This window comes from Dendrobates tinctorius, unplaced genomic scaffold (genome assembly GCF_039654945.1).
Source record: "Dendrobates tinctorius isolate UK_male_01 unplaced genomic scaffold, ASM3965494v1 ptg000011l, whole genome shotgun sequence".
Classification (NCBI taxonomy): Eukaryota; Metazoa; Chordata; class Amphibia; order Anura; family Dendrobatidae; genus Dendrobates; species Dendrobates tinctorius.
In genome coordinates, this window is record NW_027361679.1 from 114185903 (window position 1) to 114202773 (window position 16871).

Genomic DNA, 16871 nt, shown 5'->3' on the forward strand with positions numbered 1-16871 from the left:
CATGTTTTTAAACAGGCAGGGAAACGTTTTACCTCAGAAAAAAAATCATCTGTCATCCCGTGCTGTCCCGTCTGTATACTGTTTCAGGAGATTTGGCATGTGCAGGGACGCGTGGTCTGAACGGGCAGACATGGCCATTACACAGCAGGGGCACACTTATAAGATTATCTCTGCACAGGAACATTTTTAAACACATCCAGTTGTGTAAATTATTATTGTTCCAAGATGTATTGATTAACCCCTTTCTGACATACTTTCCCGTCCATGGGACCCGGGCCCCTATGGCCATGGACGGGATAGTACGTCATGGCAATCAACGGCGCTCACGGGGTGAGTGCCGCTGATCGCGGCCGGGTGTCAGCTGATTATCACAGCTGACATCCGGCACTGTGTGTCAGGGGCGGTCACGGACCGCCCCTGGCACACTGCGATCAAACACGATTGCAGTGTACCTGGGGTTTAGGGAAGCATCGGCAGGGAGGGGGCTCATCCGTGTTTCCCTGAGACCTCCCCCCAGCAGCGCGATGTGCAGCGCTGCTGAGGGAGCCTCCTTCCCTGTAGGTCCCCGGATCCAGTATGGCGGTGGGGACCTTCGGGGGCCTGCAGGGAGGCGGCCTCCTCAGTGCCTGCAGAGCGCAGGCATGAGGAAGCCTGCTGCACTGCCTGTGTGAGATCGCTGATCTGTGATGTGTCAGATCAGCGCTCACACATGACAGTGATGTCCCCACTGGGACAGTGTAATAAAGGTAAAAAAAAATTCCCTAATTCATTTTTTGGAAATAAACAAAAACAATAAAAGTACACATTTAGTATCGCTGCGTCCGTAACGACACGACCCACCCTATAAAATTGTCCCATTAGTTAACCCCTCTAGCAAACCTTAAAAAATAATGCTTTATCATACCGCCGAACAAAGAGTGCAATAACGTGCGATCAAAAAGACTGATATAACGTCTTGTTCCACAAAAAACAAGCCGCCATACAGCGTCGTCAGCGAAAAAATAAGTTATAGCTCGCAGAATAAAGCTATGCAAAAATAATTTTTTATATAAAATTCTTTTCATTGCATAAAAGCGTCAAGACATAAATGAGGTATCGCTGTAATCGCACTGACCTGAAGCATAAAAACGCTTTATCAATTTTTACCGCACGTGAAACGGTGTAAATGCACCCCCCAAAAGATATTCTTGAAATCCTGGTTTTTGTTCATTCTGCGACCCAAAAATCAGAATAAAAAGCGATCAAAAAGTGTCACGTGCTCGAAAATGGTACCAATAAAAACGTCAGCTCGTCCCGCAAAAAATAAGACCTCACATGACTCGTTGGGTCAAAATATGGAAAAATTATAGCTCTCAAAATGTGGTGATGCAAAAACTATTTTTTACAGTAAAAAAGTCTTTTAGTGTATGATAGCTGCCAAACCTAAAAACCCGCCATAAATAGTAAATCAAACCCCCCTTTATCACCCCCTTAGTTAGGGAAAAATAATAAAATTAAAAAAAGTGTTTTATTTCCATTTTCCCATTAGGGTTAGGGCTGAGGTTAGGGGTGTGTTGGGGTTAGGGTTGGAATTAGAATTGGTGGGTTTTCCACTGTTTGGGCACATCAGGTGCTCTCCAAACGCAACATGGCGTCTGATCTCAATTCCAGCCAATTCTGCGTTGAAAAAGTCAAATGGTGCTCCTTCCCTTCCAAGCTCTGCCATGCGCCCAAACAGTGTTTTACCCCCACATATGGGGTATCGGCCTACTCAGGACAAACTGCAAAATAACTTTTGGGGTCCATTTTCTCCTGTTACCCTTAGGAAAATAAAAAATTTGGGGGCAAAAATCATTTTTGTGGGAAAAAAAAGATTTTTTATTTTCACACCCAGGCATTATAAACATCTGTGAAGCACTGGGGGGCTCAAAGTGCTCACCACACATCTAGATAAGTTCCTTAGGTGGTCTAGTTTCCAAAATGGTGTCACTTGTGAGGGATTTCCACTGTTTAGGTACATCAGGGGTTATCCAAAGGCAACATGACTCCCGCAGACCTTTCCATCAAAGTCTGCATTCCAAAACGTCACTACTTCCCTTCTGAGCCCCGACGTGTGCCCATACAGTAGTTTTCTCCCACATATGGGGTATCGGCGTACTCGGGACAAACTGGACAACAACTTTTACAAACTGGACAACAACTTTTGGGGTCCAATTTCTCCTGTTACCCTTGGGAAAATAAAAAATTGGGGACTAAAAGATCATGTTTGTGGAAAAAATGGTTTGTTTTTTTTTATTTTCACGCCCGGGCGTTAAAAATTTCTGTGAAGCCCTTGTGGGTTCAAAGTTCTCACCACACATCTAGATAAATTCCTTGGGGGGTCTAGTTTCCAAAATGGTGTCATTTGTGGGGGGTTTCCACTGTTTTGGCACATCAGGGGCTTTCCAAACGCGACACGGTGTCTGATCTGAATTCCAGCCAATTTTGCATTGAAAAAGTCAAATGGCGCTCCTTCCCTTTTGAGCTCTTTTTTGTGAAAAAGTTAATGTTCATTTTTTTTTTTTTTTTTTTTTTCCAACATTCCAAAAATTCCTGTGAAGCACCTGAAGGGTTATTAAACTTCTTGAATATGGTTTTGAGCACCTTGAGGGGTTCAATTTTTAGAATGGTGTCACTTTTGGGTATTTTCTATCATATAGGCCCCTCAGAGTGACTTCAAATGTGATGTGGTCCGTAAAAGTAAAATGGTGTTGTAAAAATGAGAAATCGCTGGTCAACTTTTAACCCTTATAACTTCCTAACCTAAAAAAAGTTGGTTCCAAAATTGTGCTGATGTAAACATATGTGAAATGTTACGTAAGTTTTTTGTGTGCCATATCTCTGATTTAAAGGCATAAAAATTCAAAGTTGGAAAATTTTCAAAATTTTCGCCAAATTTCTGTTTTTTCACAAATAAACGCAAGTTATTTGAATGAAATTTTACCACGAACATGAAGTAGAATATGTCACAAGAAAACAGTATCAGAATCTGTGGGATCCATGGAAGCGTTTCAGAGTTATTACCTCATAAAGGGACAGTGGTCAGAATTGTAAAAATTGGCCCGGTCATGAACGTGCAAACCACCCTTGGGGGTAAAGGGGTTAAAATATGTTTTGTTCTTGGCAAAACTCTTTTCAAATCACTCCTCATAGCGAGTGACTTGTGATATTGTTGGTATTTTTGTATTTCCATTATATGTTTAAGTTCAGAGGATATCTTTTCATTTAAAAGAAAGTAAACTTCTGTTTTTGTTTTGCAGGAATTATTCATTGAAGCTATTGCGAAAGATGCATATGTGTATGCTCAAAGAGGAAAACGGAAAACTTTGCAGCGGAAGGACCTGGGTATAGAATTTTTGCTCCTTTTTTCACCTAAATTTTTTTAGTAATACTGAAATATTTATTTTTCTTTCATAGTTGAACAGTGGGAGAAATTGAATTTTTTTCCTCCAGACGTTCTCCCGTTGTAGCCGATTTCTTAGAATAGAAGGTTACTAGCCACTGAGCCTACATTTACATCAGTACTACAGGTGTACCCTCCAAAAAACGCTTTCTCTGCTGCTCTGCTTTTAGAATACTGATCATTTCATTTATTTTTAAAGGAAATCTGACACATCCCCCAAATGCTATTAACCTGCAGATATGGGGTTTGCCTCCAGGTTAAAACCTAAGATAGAAACCAAATGAACATATTCTGTATTGTAAGTAAAAGCAATAGTGCACGTAAATAACTTGGGGTACTGGGTCAACATAGTTCTTGATCCAAAAAGGGTAAAAGCCATCCCACCAGCGTCAAGTTGTAACCAAATTGGGATTGTCCTATTCTCTGGTATTAAAACCTCACCATGTGTCATAGTGACGTCCATGTGAATAAGGCTGGGTTCACACTGCATTAGGGGGTCAATGCGCTGATGGATCCGTTACATAGCGGCACTAACGCTATGGAACAGGTCCGTTAACGCATCCATTGGCCGCAATGATACGAACGCATGCTAAAATCGGCATGCGTTAGAAAGTATGCGTTAATTCATGACGCACCCTCTAACGCTGCTTGCAGCGTTTTTGGGTGCGTTGGTAGTAACGCACAGCGATCAGACCCGTTCGCTGTGCATAGAATTGTATGGGCTAACGCTAGATAGCACATGGTACCTTAGCGCTACCTAGCGTTAACGCATACTGTTAGTGCTAGGTCACTAAAGATGTCAAAAATGACATCAGTGTTAGCGCATCCGTTTAACGGATCCGGTAAACGGATGCCCTAACGCAATGTGAACCTAGCCTAAGGGCCGAGCAACTCCGTGTCCCAAACACTGATATACAGCAAGTGGAAAGCTATATAATTGGAATGTTCAGCTCAAAGAAAGGGAGGCCACATACCCATATCTGCACTAAATGCAGAAACTTGGAACTTAACCAAAAAAAAAAAAAGGCGTATAAGTTGGTATGCATTCAAAATAGGAGCATGTTCACGCTGGCCATTAAACACACAAAATGAACATATACCTTGCCGTAAGTAAAAAGAAATCGTGCATATAAATAACATGGAGCACTTGGTAAACACAGTTTTTGATAAAAAAAAATAAACGTAAAAGCCATCTCACCTGCGTCACAGTGCACCCAAATCGGATGGTCCTAACTTGCAGGTTGGTAGCGCTGCCACACTGACATCCTGGCTTCCGGCAGAAAATGAACTTTATTCCTCCCGATAGTCTCCGGCTTTCAGCCACAGAACCACACCCCATCACTGAGGGACAGTTGACTATGTACTGATGGACTTCTGAGCTGTCAGTCAGTGGTGTGGATACAGCTGCCACGCACTCTATACTGATCAGTAACTGAAGCTGTGCCCCTGTGACTGAAAGCTTAGAGGCTGTTGGTAAAAATGTAAATATATTTCCTTCTGGTTGCCAGGATCTGTGTGGCAACCGCATGGCCTTAGAACACTATTAACCTGCAGATTAGCCACTTATCTGCATTGTGGTGTAGTAACCACTGTGTCCGCTAGGGGGCGCTGTGTGGATGTCCCAGGAGAAAGGATGAATGGCAGAATACTGAATGGCCATTATGTATCTCAAAGTGGGTGGCTTTGAGATGGAGACTTGTGTTGATCAGCAGTGATACTGCTGAGGTGCTGCTTTAATGTGACAGGGAGAAGTCTCCAGGTAACTAGGGAGATGGGCGGGCCAGTTACCTACAAACCCACCCAGGGGGTGTGTTTAAAGAACACTGTTGTAAAGAATGTGTAAGTGCTTGAAGGACCTGTGATGAGGTCAGTCATGTGACCCGGTGGGCATGGCTATGAACCATATAATGTGGCCAGGGTAGGTCACGTGGTGAATGCTGGGACCCGATTTGTCCAGTGTGGAAGGTCCCGCTGAGATGGAGCTTCCTGGCTCACAGCCTGTGAAGTGGCTGTGGTGAATGGCTGCACGTGTCTGAGAGTTCCCAGGGGAGGAAATGAACGACTGCAGTAAGCTGAAGCAGCCATGAGGAAACCTGGACGTGGGTGAGATAAGTGAGGCTAAGAGAGCCTGTATGCTGGACATTGTACAACCTGTGTGAACACAGGGTTTACAAAGTGAAACTCTGTCATGGACGCTCTGCTGTTTATATGAAGTTTTGTTGCTGCTGTGGGTTTATGATGTTGAATAAACCGCATGGACTATGCTTGCTTTATGGAAAATCTGTGCCGGATCTGATTTTGTGGCTGAGCGAGTATCCCCTATCCGAATAACAGCGCTACCTCACAGCAGATTAATAGTGTTTCGACACATGACAAGTTTCCTTTAACCCCTTTCTGCCATTGGACGTTCTATCCCGTCCATGTGACGTTCTATCCCGTCCTTGTGACCTGGGACTTAATTCCCATGGACGGGATAGTACGGCATGGCGATCAGCGGCGCCCCCCGGGGGAGCGCTGCTCATTGCGGCCAGGAGTCAGCTGATTATCACAGCTGACACCCGGCACTGTGTCAGGGGCGGTCACGTACCGCCCCCAGCACGTTAACCCCTGGCACACCGATCAAACATGATCGCAGTGTACTGGGGGATTAGGGAAGCATCGGCAGGGACGGGGATCCCTCCGTGCTTCCCTGAGACCCCCAGAGCAGCGCGATGTGCTGCGCAGCTCTGACGGCCTTCTTCCCTGCAGGCCCCCAGATCCAATATGGGCTCGGGGCCTGCAGCGAGGCGGCTTCCTCAGTGCCTGCAGGGAGCATGCACGGAGGAAGCCTGTGCACCGCCTGTCAGATCGCTGATCTGACAGTGCTGTGCAAACTGTCAGATCAGCGATCTGACACATTATAGTGATGTCCCCATTGGGACAATAAAATGAATTAAAAAAGTGTAAAAATAATTTATAAAAAAAAAAAATATTCCCTAATAAATTCATTTTTTGGAAATAAAAAAATCAATAAAAGTACACATTTTTAGTATCGCCGTGTCCGTAACGACCCGCCCTATAAAACTGTCCCACTAGTTAACCCCTTTAGTGAACCCCTTAAAAAATGAAATAAGCAAAAAACAATGCTTTATCATACCGCCGAACAAAGTGCAATAACGCGCGATCAAAAAGACGGATATAAATTACCATGGTACCGCTGAAAACGTCATCTTGTCTCGCAAAAAACGAGCTGCCTCACAGATATCAGCGAAAAAATAAAGTTATAGCTCGCAGAATAAAGCGATGCAAAAATAATTATTTTTTATATAAAATAGTGTTCATTGCATAAAAGCGTCAAAACATGAAAAAAACGATAAATGAGGTATCACTGTAATCGTACTGACCCGAAGAGTAAAACCGCTTTATCAATTTTACCGCATGCGGAACGGTGTAAGCGCACCCCCCTAAAAGAAATTCATGAAATGCTGGTTTTTGTTCATTCTGTGTCCCTAAAATCGGAAGAAAAAGCGATCAAAAAATGTCACGTGCCCGAAAATGGTACCAATAAAAACAGCAACTCGTCCCGCAAAAAATAAGACCTCACCTGACTCGGTGGGTCAAAATATGGAAAAATTATAGCTCTCAAAATGTGGTGATGCAAAAACTATTTTTACAATAAAAAGCGTCTTTTGCCGTATGACAGGTGCCAAACATAAAAACCCGCTAAAAATAGTAAATCAAACCCCCCGTTATCACCCCATTAGTTAGGGAAAAATAATGACATTAAAAAAATGTATTTTTTTCCATTTTCCCGTTAGGGTTGGGTTAGGGCTAGGGGTGTGTTGGCGTTAGGGTTGGAGTTAGAATTGGGGGGGTTTCCACTGTTTGGGCACATCAGGTGCTCTCCAAACGCAACATGGTGTCTGATCTCAATCCCAGCCAATTATGCGTTGAAAAAGTCAAACGGTGCTCCTTCCCTTTCAAGCTCTGCCATGCGCCCAAACAGTGGTTTACCCCCACATATGGGGTATCCGCCTACTCAGGACAAATTGCACAACAACTTTTAGGGTCCAATTTCTCCTATTACTTGGGAAAATAAAAAATTGGGAGCAAAAATATCATGTTTGTGGAAAAAATATTTTATTTTCACGCCACGGGCATTATAAACTTCTGTGAAGTACTTGGGGATTCAAAGTGCTCACCACACATCTAGATAAGTTCCTTGGGGTCTGGTTTCCAAAATGGGGTTACTTGTGGGGGGGGGGGGGGGGGTTTCCACAGTTTAGGCACATCAGGGGCTCTCCAAAGGCAGCATGACACCCGCAGACCATTCCATCAAAGTCTGTGTTCCAAAACGTCACTACTTCCCTTCCGAGCCCCGACTTGTGCCCATCCAGTAGTTTTCTCCCACATATGGGATATCAACGTACTCAGGACAAATTGGACAACAACTTTTGGGGTCCAATTTCTCCTGTTACCCTTGGGGAAAATAAAATAAAATTTTTGTGAAAAGTTAAATGTTCATTTTTTTTAAACATTCAAAAAATTTCTGCGAAGCACCTGAAGGGTTAATAAATTTTTTGAATGTGGTTTTGAGGGGTGCAGTTTTTAGAATGGTGTCACTTTTGGGTATTTTCTATCATATAGACCCCACAAAGTGACTTCTTCAAATGTGATGTGGCCCCTAAAAATAAAATGGTGTTGTAAAAATGAGAAATCGCTGGTCAACTTTTAACCCTTAACTTCCTAACTAAAAAAAATTTAGTTCCCAAATTGTGCTGATGGTAAAGTAAACATGTGGGAAATGTTAGTTAAGTTTTTTGTGTGCCATATCTGTGATTTAAAGGCATAAAAATTCAAAGTTGGAAAATTACAAAACTTTCCAAATTTTCGCCAAATTTCCGTTTTTTTTCACAAATAAACGCAAGTTATGTCAATGAAATTTTACCACTAACATGAAGTACAATATGTTACGAAAAAACAATGTCAGAATCACCGGGATCCAGAGTCATTACCTCATAAAAGGACAGTGGTCAGAACTGTAAAAATTGGCCCGGTCATTAACGTACAAACCACCCTTGGGGGTAAAGGGGTTAAATGATGGATGTTGTCTTGCTTTTCTTGCAGACCATTGATGGTGTAGGTCCTACGATCCCTAACAATTCATTAAAAAGCCTCCCTGCACCATTTGTCAGACTGAAAACACTCAGCTTGAGCATTTGTCTCAGTGGGAAAAACAAGATATTCTTGTAGTTATGCCTTTTTAATAGCTAGCAAAAATAAAATTGTTATAAAGCAAGCTTTCTGGACTCCTTAGGGCTCTTCCTCAGGCATGGTATTGGTATAGTTTGATCATTCACCGAACCGTTTACGTGCTTAATAGAACGTCTGAACTTTAGAAAATAGAGGAAAAAAATTAAATCCTCTCCCCAGACCATTAAAGTATAGCCCCTTCGCGCTGGAGCCCATTTTTGTTTTTGCGCTTATTTTTCACTACCCCTTCTTCCCAGAGCCATAACTTTTTTTATTTTTCAGTCAATATGGCCGTGTGAGGGCTTGTTTTTTGCGGGACGAGTTGTGCTTCTGAACAATACCATTGGTTTTACCATGTCATGTACTAAACATTGGGAAAAAAATTCCAAGTGCGGTGAAATTGCGAAAAAAAAAAAAAATGTAATTCCACACTTGTAAGATAAAAAGGTCAGCTCACCCCTCAATCCCACACTTGTTTTGTTTTTTTCACCATGTTTACTAAATACTAAAACTGACTTGCCATTATGATTCTTCAGGTCATTGCGAGTTCATAAACACCAAACGTGTATGTTCATTTTTATCTTAAGTGGTGAAAAAAAATTCAAAACTTTGTTAAAAATAAAAAAAAATTGCACCATTTTCCGAGACCCGTTGCCTCTCCATTTTTCATGATCTCGGGTTGGGTGAGTGATTATTTTTTGCGTGCTGAGCTGACATTTTTAACTATACCATTTTGGTGCAGATGCGTTCTTTTGATCGCCTGTTATTGCATTTTAACGCAATGTCTAGGCGACCATAAAAACATAATTCTGGTGTTTTTGAATTTTTTTTCCCGCTACGCTGTTTAGCGATCAGGTTAATATATATATATATATATATATATATATATATATATTAACCTGATCGCTAAACAGCGTAGCGGGAAAAAAAATTCAAAAACACCAGAATTATGTGTGTGTGTGTATATGTATGTATATATATATATATATATATTATAATTTTTGTTTTTTTTTTTTTTGCGATTCTGAACTCCGTGATACCAAATGTCAGTTTGTTTGATTTTCTTTAATTCTTTTTATTTTGAATGGGGGCAAAAGGGGGTGTGATTTGAATATTTTGTATTTTATTTTTTTTGTATTTTTAAAAACTTTTTTTTTTTTTTAAACTTTTGGCATGCTTCAATAACCTCCATGGGAGGCTAGTAGCTGCCATAACCTCTGCTCTGCTACATAGAGGCGATGACTTTTTCAACGCAAAATTGGCTGGAATCGAGATCTGACACCATGTCGTGTCTGGAGAGCCCCTCCTGTGCCTAAACAGTGGAAACCCCCCTCAAGTGACCCCATTTTGGAAACTAGACACCCCCCCCCAAAGGAACTTATCTACACCGTTCCACGTGTGGTAAAATTGATAAAGCAGTTTTATTTGAGTCAGCATGATAACTGCGATACCTCATTTATATAATTTTTTATGTTTTGGCGCTTTTATACAATAAAAACAATTTACAGTCATATGTTAAAGTTTGGGCATCCCTCTTAATTTTAGCCTTTTTTCTTTATAACAATTTTGGTTTTTGCAACAGCTATTTTAGTTTCATATATCTAATAACTGATGGACTCAGTTATATTTCTGGTTTCAAATGAGGTTTATTGTACTAACAGAAAATGTGCAATCTGCATTTAAACAAAATTTGACTGGTGCAAAAGTATGGGCACCCTTATCATTTTCTTGATTTGAACACTCCTAACTACTTTTTACTGACTTCCTGAAGCACTAAATTGGTTTTGTAACCTCATTGAGCTTTGTATTTCATAGCCAGGTGTATCAAATCATGAGAAAAGGTATTTAAGGTGGCCACTTGCAAGTAGTTCTCCTATTTGATTCTCCTATGAAGAGTGGCATCATGGGCTCCTCAAAACAACTCTCAAATGATCTGAAAACAAAGATTATTCAACATAGCTTTTCAGGGGAAGGATACAAAAAGTTGTCTCAGAGATTTAACCTGTCAGTTTCCACTGTGAGGAACATAGTAAGGAAATGGAAGAACACAGGTACAGTTCTTGTTAAGCCCAGAAGTGGCAGGCCAATAAAAATATCAGAAAGGCAGAGAAGAAGAATGGTGAGAACAGTCAAGGACAATCCACAGACCACCTCCAAAGACCTGCAGCATCATCTTGCTGCAGATGGTGTCACTGTGCATCGGTCAACAATACAGCGCACTTTGCACAAGGAGAAGCTGTATGGGAGAGTGATGCGAAAGAAGCAGTTTCTGCAAGCACGCCACAAACAGAGTTGCCTGAGGTATGCAAAAGCACATTTGGACAAGCCAGTTACATTTTGGAAGAAGGTCCTGTGGACTGATGAAACAAAGATTGAGTTGTTTGGTCATACAAAAAGGCGTTATGCATGGAGGCTAAAAAACACAGCAGTCCAAGAAAAACACTTGCTACCCACTGTAAAATTTGATAGAGGTTCCATCATGCTTTGGGGCTGTGTGGCCAATGCCGGCACCGGGAATCTTGTTAAAGTTGAGGGTCGCATGGATTCAACTCAGTATCAGCAGATTCTTGACAATAATGTGCAAGAATCAGTGACGAAGTTGAAGTTACGCAGGGGATGGAAATTTCAGCAAGACAATGATCCAAAACACCGCTCCAAATCTACTCAGGCATTCATGCAGAGGAACAATTACAATGTTCTGGAATGGCCATTCCAGTCCCCAGACCTGAATATCATTGAACATCTGTGGGATGATTTGAAGCGGGCTGTCCATGCTCGGCGACCATCAAACTTAACTGAACTGGAATTGTTTTGTAAACAGGAATGGTCACAAATACCTTCATCCAGGAACTCATTAATAGCTACAGGAAGCGACTAGAGGCTGTTATTTTTGCAAAAGGAGGATCTATGAAATATTAATGTCACTTTTATGTTGAGGTGCCCATACTTTTGCACCGGTCAAATTTTGTTTAAATGCAGATTGCCCATTTTCTGTTAGTACAATAAACCTCATTTGAATCCAGAAATATAACTGAGTCCATCAGTTATTAGATGAAACTGAAATAGCTGTTGCAAAAACCAAAATTGTTATAAAGAAAAAAGGTTAACATTAATAGGGGAGCCCAAACTTTAACATATGACTGTATATAAAAAATGTTTGCATCGCTTTATTCTGCGAGCTATAACTTTATTTTTTCGCTAATGACTGTATGGCAGCTTGTTTTTTGCAGGACAAGATGACGTTTTCAGCGGTGCCATGTTTATATCTGTCTTTTTGATCGCGTGTTACTGCACTTTATGTTCAGCGATATGATGATAAAGCATTGTTTATGGCTTGATTTTTTTTTTTGAAGAGGTTCACTAAAGGGGTTAACTAGTGGGACAGTTTTATAGGGCGGGTCGTTACGAACCTGGCAATACTAAATATGTGTACTTTTATTGTTTATATTTACAAAAAAGAATTTATTACAGTGTGTGTGTATGTATGTATGTGTATATGTATGTGTATATGTATGTGTGTATGTATGTGTGTGTATATATATATATATATATATATATATATATATATATATATATATATATATATATATATATATATATATATAATCTTTAGGAATTTTAAAAAAATTCACTTTTTTTTTTTTTTTTTTAACTTTATTACATTGTCCCAAGGGGGGACATCACTGCACTGTGTCAGATCAGCGAACTGACAGGCAGTGCAGGAGGCTTCTCAGCGCATGCTCTCAGCAGGCACTGAGAAGCCGCCTCCCTGCAGGACCCCGCGGCCATCTTGGATCCGGTGTCCTGCAGGGAGGAAGCCCTCAGAACAACGCGAGCACATCTCGTTGTGCTGAGGGTCTCAGGGAGGCACGCAGGGAGCCCCCTCCCTGCCCGATGCTTCCCTATGCCCCCTGTGGCTACGATCGATCTGATTGGCTGTTTCTGTTCCTCCGTTACATGAACAGCACTGTGGCCTTCCATCTCAAACATACTGAATCCTAAATTTTCTTCTAGCTGTTGTTCTTTACTCTCATTCATCAGTTTAATTGTACTTTTCATGTTTGAAGCATTGTCCGTTACAATAGCAAGAACCTGTTCCTGTGTGAATGTAGCCTTAGATCAGGAATAGAATAGCCATCTATAGGACATTTCATAACTTTCCCAAATTCCCATGAAAAAGTATTCTGCATTGAACTACTGTACCCGATTTATTATATATTTTAGGAGTCGGTCCATTTTATTCCGACTCCACAGCCCTGGTGTTGTGGTTAGGGGTGTGTTGGGGTTAGGGTTGAGTTAGAATTGAGGGGTTTCCACTCTTTAAGCACATCAGGGGATCTCCAAACGTGACATGGTGCCACCATTGATTACAGCCAATTTTGCCTTCCTAAAAGCAAACGTTGCTCCCTCCCTTCCGAGCCCTGACGTGTGCCCAAACAGTGGTATACCCCAACATATGGGGTATCACCGTACTCAGGAAAAATTGCACAACAACTTTGGGGGTCTAATTTCTCCTGTTACTCTTGGGAAAATAAAAAATTGGGGGCTAAAAAATCATTTTTTGAGGGGGGAAGAAATGACTTATGACTCTGTTATAAACTTTTGTGAAGCACTTTGGGGTTCAAAGTGCTCACTACACATCTAGATAAGTTCCTTGGGGGGTCTAGTTTCCAAAATGGGGTAACTTGTGGGGGGTTTCTACTGTTTAGGCACATCAAGGACTCTGCAAACATAACATGCTCGCAATCCATTACATCAAGTCGGCATTTCAAAACGTCACTACTTCCCTTCCGAGCCCCGACGTGTGCCCAAACAGTGGTTTCCCCCCCCCCCCACATATGGGGTACCAGCATACCCAGGACAAACTGGACAACAACTTTTGGGGTCCAGTTTCTCCTGTTACCTTTGTAAAAATATATTGTGGGCTAAAAAAAATTTTTTTTCACAGTTCTGCGTTATAAACTTCTGTGAAGCACTTGGGGGTTCAAAGTGCTCACTATGCATCTAGATAAGTTTCTTAGGGGGTCTAGTTTCCAAAATGGGGTCATTTGTAGGGGAGCTCCAATGTTTTGGAACACAGGGGCTCTCCATACGCGACATGGTGTCCGCTAACGATTGGAGCTAATTTTCCATTAAAAAAAGTCAAATGGCGCTCCTTCCCTTCCAAGCCCTGCCACGTGCCCAAACAGTGGTTTATGACTACATAATGAGGTATCGGTGTACTCAGGAGAAATTGACCAACAAATTTTAGGATCCATTTTATCCCGTTGCCCATGTGAAAATGAAAAAATTGAGGATAAAAACATTTTTGTGAAAAAAAGTAATTTTTCATTTTTACGGCTCAATTTGTGAAGCACCTGGGGGTTCAAAGTGCTCACTATGCATCTAGACAAGTTCTTTGGGGAGTCTAGTTTCCAAAATGGTGTCATTTGTGGGGGAGCTCCAAAGTTTAGGCACACAGAGGCCCTCCAAACACGACATGGTGTCTGCTAACGATTGGAGCTAATTTTCCATTCAAAAAGTCAAATGCGCTCCTCTTCCAAGTCCTACCGTGCGCCCAAACAGTGGTTTCCCCCCCCCCCCCCCCCCCCCCACATAAGGGGTTTCAGCGTGCTCAGGACAAATTGGACAACTTTTGGGGTCCACGTACTCCTTTTACCCTTGGGAAAATAAAAAAAATTGTTGCTACAAGATCATTTTTGTGACTAAAAAGGTAATGTTCATTTTTTCCATCCATGTTGCTTCTGCTGCTGTGAAACACCTGAAGGGTTAATAAACTACTTGAATGTGGTTTTGATCAGCTTGAGGGGTGCAGTTTTTAGAATGGTGTCACTTTTGGGTATTTTCAGCTATATAGACCCCTCAAACTGACTTCAAGTGTGATGTGGTCCCTAAAAAAAAAAAAAAATTGTTTTGTAAATCTTGTAAAAATGAGAAATTGCTGGTCAACTTGTAACCCTTTAAACTTCCTAACAAAAAAAATTTGGTTCCAAAATTGTGCTGATGTAAAGTAGACATGTGGGAAATGTTGTTTATTAACCTTTTTGTGTCACAACTCTCTGGTTTAACAGAATAAAAATTTCAAAACTTTAAAAAATTTTGCCAAATTTCCAATCTTTTTCACCAATAAACACAAATTATCGACCTAAATTTACCACTCACATGAAGCCCAATATGTCATGAAAAAACAGTCTCAGAATCGCTGGGATCCGTTGAAGCGTTCCTGAGTTACCTCATAAAGGGACACTGGTCAGAATTGCAAAAAATGGCCAGGTCATTTAGGTCAAAATAGGCTGGGTCATGAAGGGGTTAAGGCCCAGGGCACATGGACGGGATAGTACGTCAAATGTCGGGAAGGGGTTAAAATAATGCAATCTGTCCTTAACATTCACAGCAGGAAGATGTTAATGACACTAGTTCTTATTTTTGATGAGCTCTTTTAATTTCAGATAATGCGATTGATGCTTTTGACGAATTTGCATTTTTGGAAGGTAAGCCATATTGAAGGGTGCTTTATTATAATTCTCTTCACCCTTAAGAATTTGTAAATGCTGTTTTGGGATTACTGTATCAATTGATTAAAAGTATACCCACAAATCTACTTGGTATAAATGTAGTGAGCAGAAATGAGTAATTTTTCCCAGCCATATTTCACTACTGGTTACCATGACAGCTCAGGATCTACTACTGACACCTATGCCTGTCATAATGGTGCTCTATTGAAGTCTTGCATGTGGCTCTGCTTCAAAGGAAACCGCGATCAGTGATTTTTCTGGTCCCACAAGAGGATTGTCATATCTTTATTTTTAAATAAAGAAGTTTTAAATAACTACTTTTTCCCAATAAAATTGAGTTAAAAACGTGTGGTTATTGTCTGTGTCCAGAAGAGTCTGATCTATCAAGATCTTGATCTATCAAAATCTAAAATTAATAAACCAGATTAGTGAACATTAGTGATGAGTGAACGTGCTGGGATTGCCCAATAGGAGGTGGAATTACCCATTTGAGAACATCTACAACGAGTTTGTATGTTCTCCCCGTGTGGGTTTCCTCCAGGTTCTCCTGTTTCCTCCCACATTCCACAGACATACTGATAGGGAATTTAGATTGAGCCCCATTGGGGACAGTGATGATAATGTCTGTAAAGTGCTGCGGAATATGTTAGAGCTATAGAAAGATTATTAATATTTTTATTAAAAATTAAAAGCTGCAATCATTAGCAACCACTATTCATGTGGAAAAGGTCGCTTAGTTTGTTAAAAAAAAGACTTTAAACCTTGATTCATTAAAACTGGCGTTTCATACACCAGTCTTAAGTCATTGCATCCTACTCCTGCATTGTCCTCAAGATGTGCACGTGTCTCACCAGAAATGTTACTCTATTCATTGAAAAAATGCCACGGTAGCACTTTCCTTGAATTTTAGCAGAGCTGTTTGAAAATGCCAAAAGGTGCAAATATTTGGCATAAGGCACAGGAATAGGGCAGCACATTTAGATGACAGATCTCCTCAAACTTTTTATTTTTTTAATATTTTGGTAATGTTGTGTATATGCCCTGCTTTTCTCTGCACTAAATGGTTGCTGGTAATGTAGACTAGTGGATAAAAAGTGCTTGCGTTTACATAAACTTCCATAGAGACTGCATTTTCAAAGAAAGTTATTTTTGTAATTTACAAAGTTGACTTCTGTAATTCTTAGTAAGATGGATGTGACTTTTTTCTTTTTTTTGTTTTTTTCCAGGCACATTGGAGTGATTACTAGGCTACTTATGAAAATACGACAACTAGAAAACTTAAAGCAAAGTAGATGTCTGTTTAAAATCCACGTGACAGCTGGACATGTGGCTTTAGCATTACAGTATCAATGGCATTTTTTTTTTTTTTAGGGAACACATCTCTTTACGTGCAAAAAAAAAAAAATGATTTGATCAAATGTTAAAAGAAGACACTTGTGTACATAATTGTATGACTATTCAGTATTGTCATTGGTTATAAATTAAATTATTTTTAAACAGTTGTGTACCAACATTCACTAACAATCCATAAGTTTGGTTCTTGGGTGAAAAGGATAAGTCCACACCCATGAATGAAAAATCTAAGGTGCAAGGTTGTATGTCTGCATGCATTGTTTCATTTTGGGCATTAACAAACACCTCACCAAAAATCTAGTTTGTTTAAAAAAATGTAATTGTGTGTATTTACTTATTTTATGTAGATA

General features: G+C 40.6%; 1 protein-coding gene across 1 annotated transcript in view; it reads left to right on the plus strand.

The window, feature by feature from the left end:
* POLE4 (DNA polymerase epsilon 4, accessory subunit) overlaps positions 1 to 16667 on the plus strand; it is a 30235-nt gene extending 13568 nt beyond the window's left edge. The window contains exons 2-4 of the mRNA XM_073546309.1: positions 3279 to 3363; positions 15103 to 15144; positions 16395 to 16667. Coding sequence (XP_073402410.1) covers positions 3279 to 3363; positions 15103 to 15144; positions 16395 to 16408 — 141 coding nt within the window. The 3' untranslated portion in view covers positions 16409 to 16667. The remainder of the gene's footprint in view (positions 1 to 3278; positions 3364 to 15102; positions 15145 to 16394) is intronic.
* Positions 16668 to 16871: the final 204 nt, after the last annotated feature.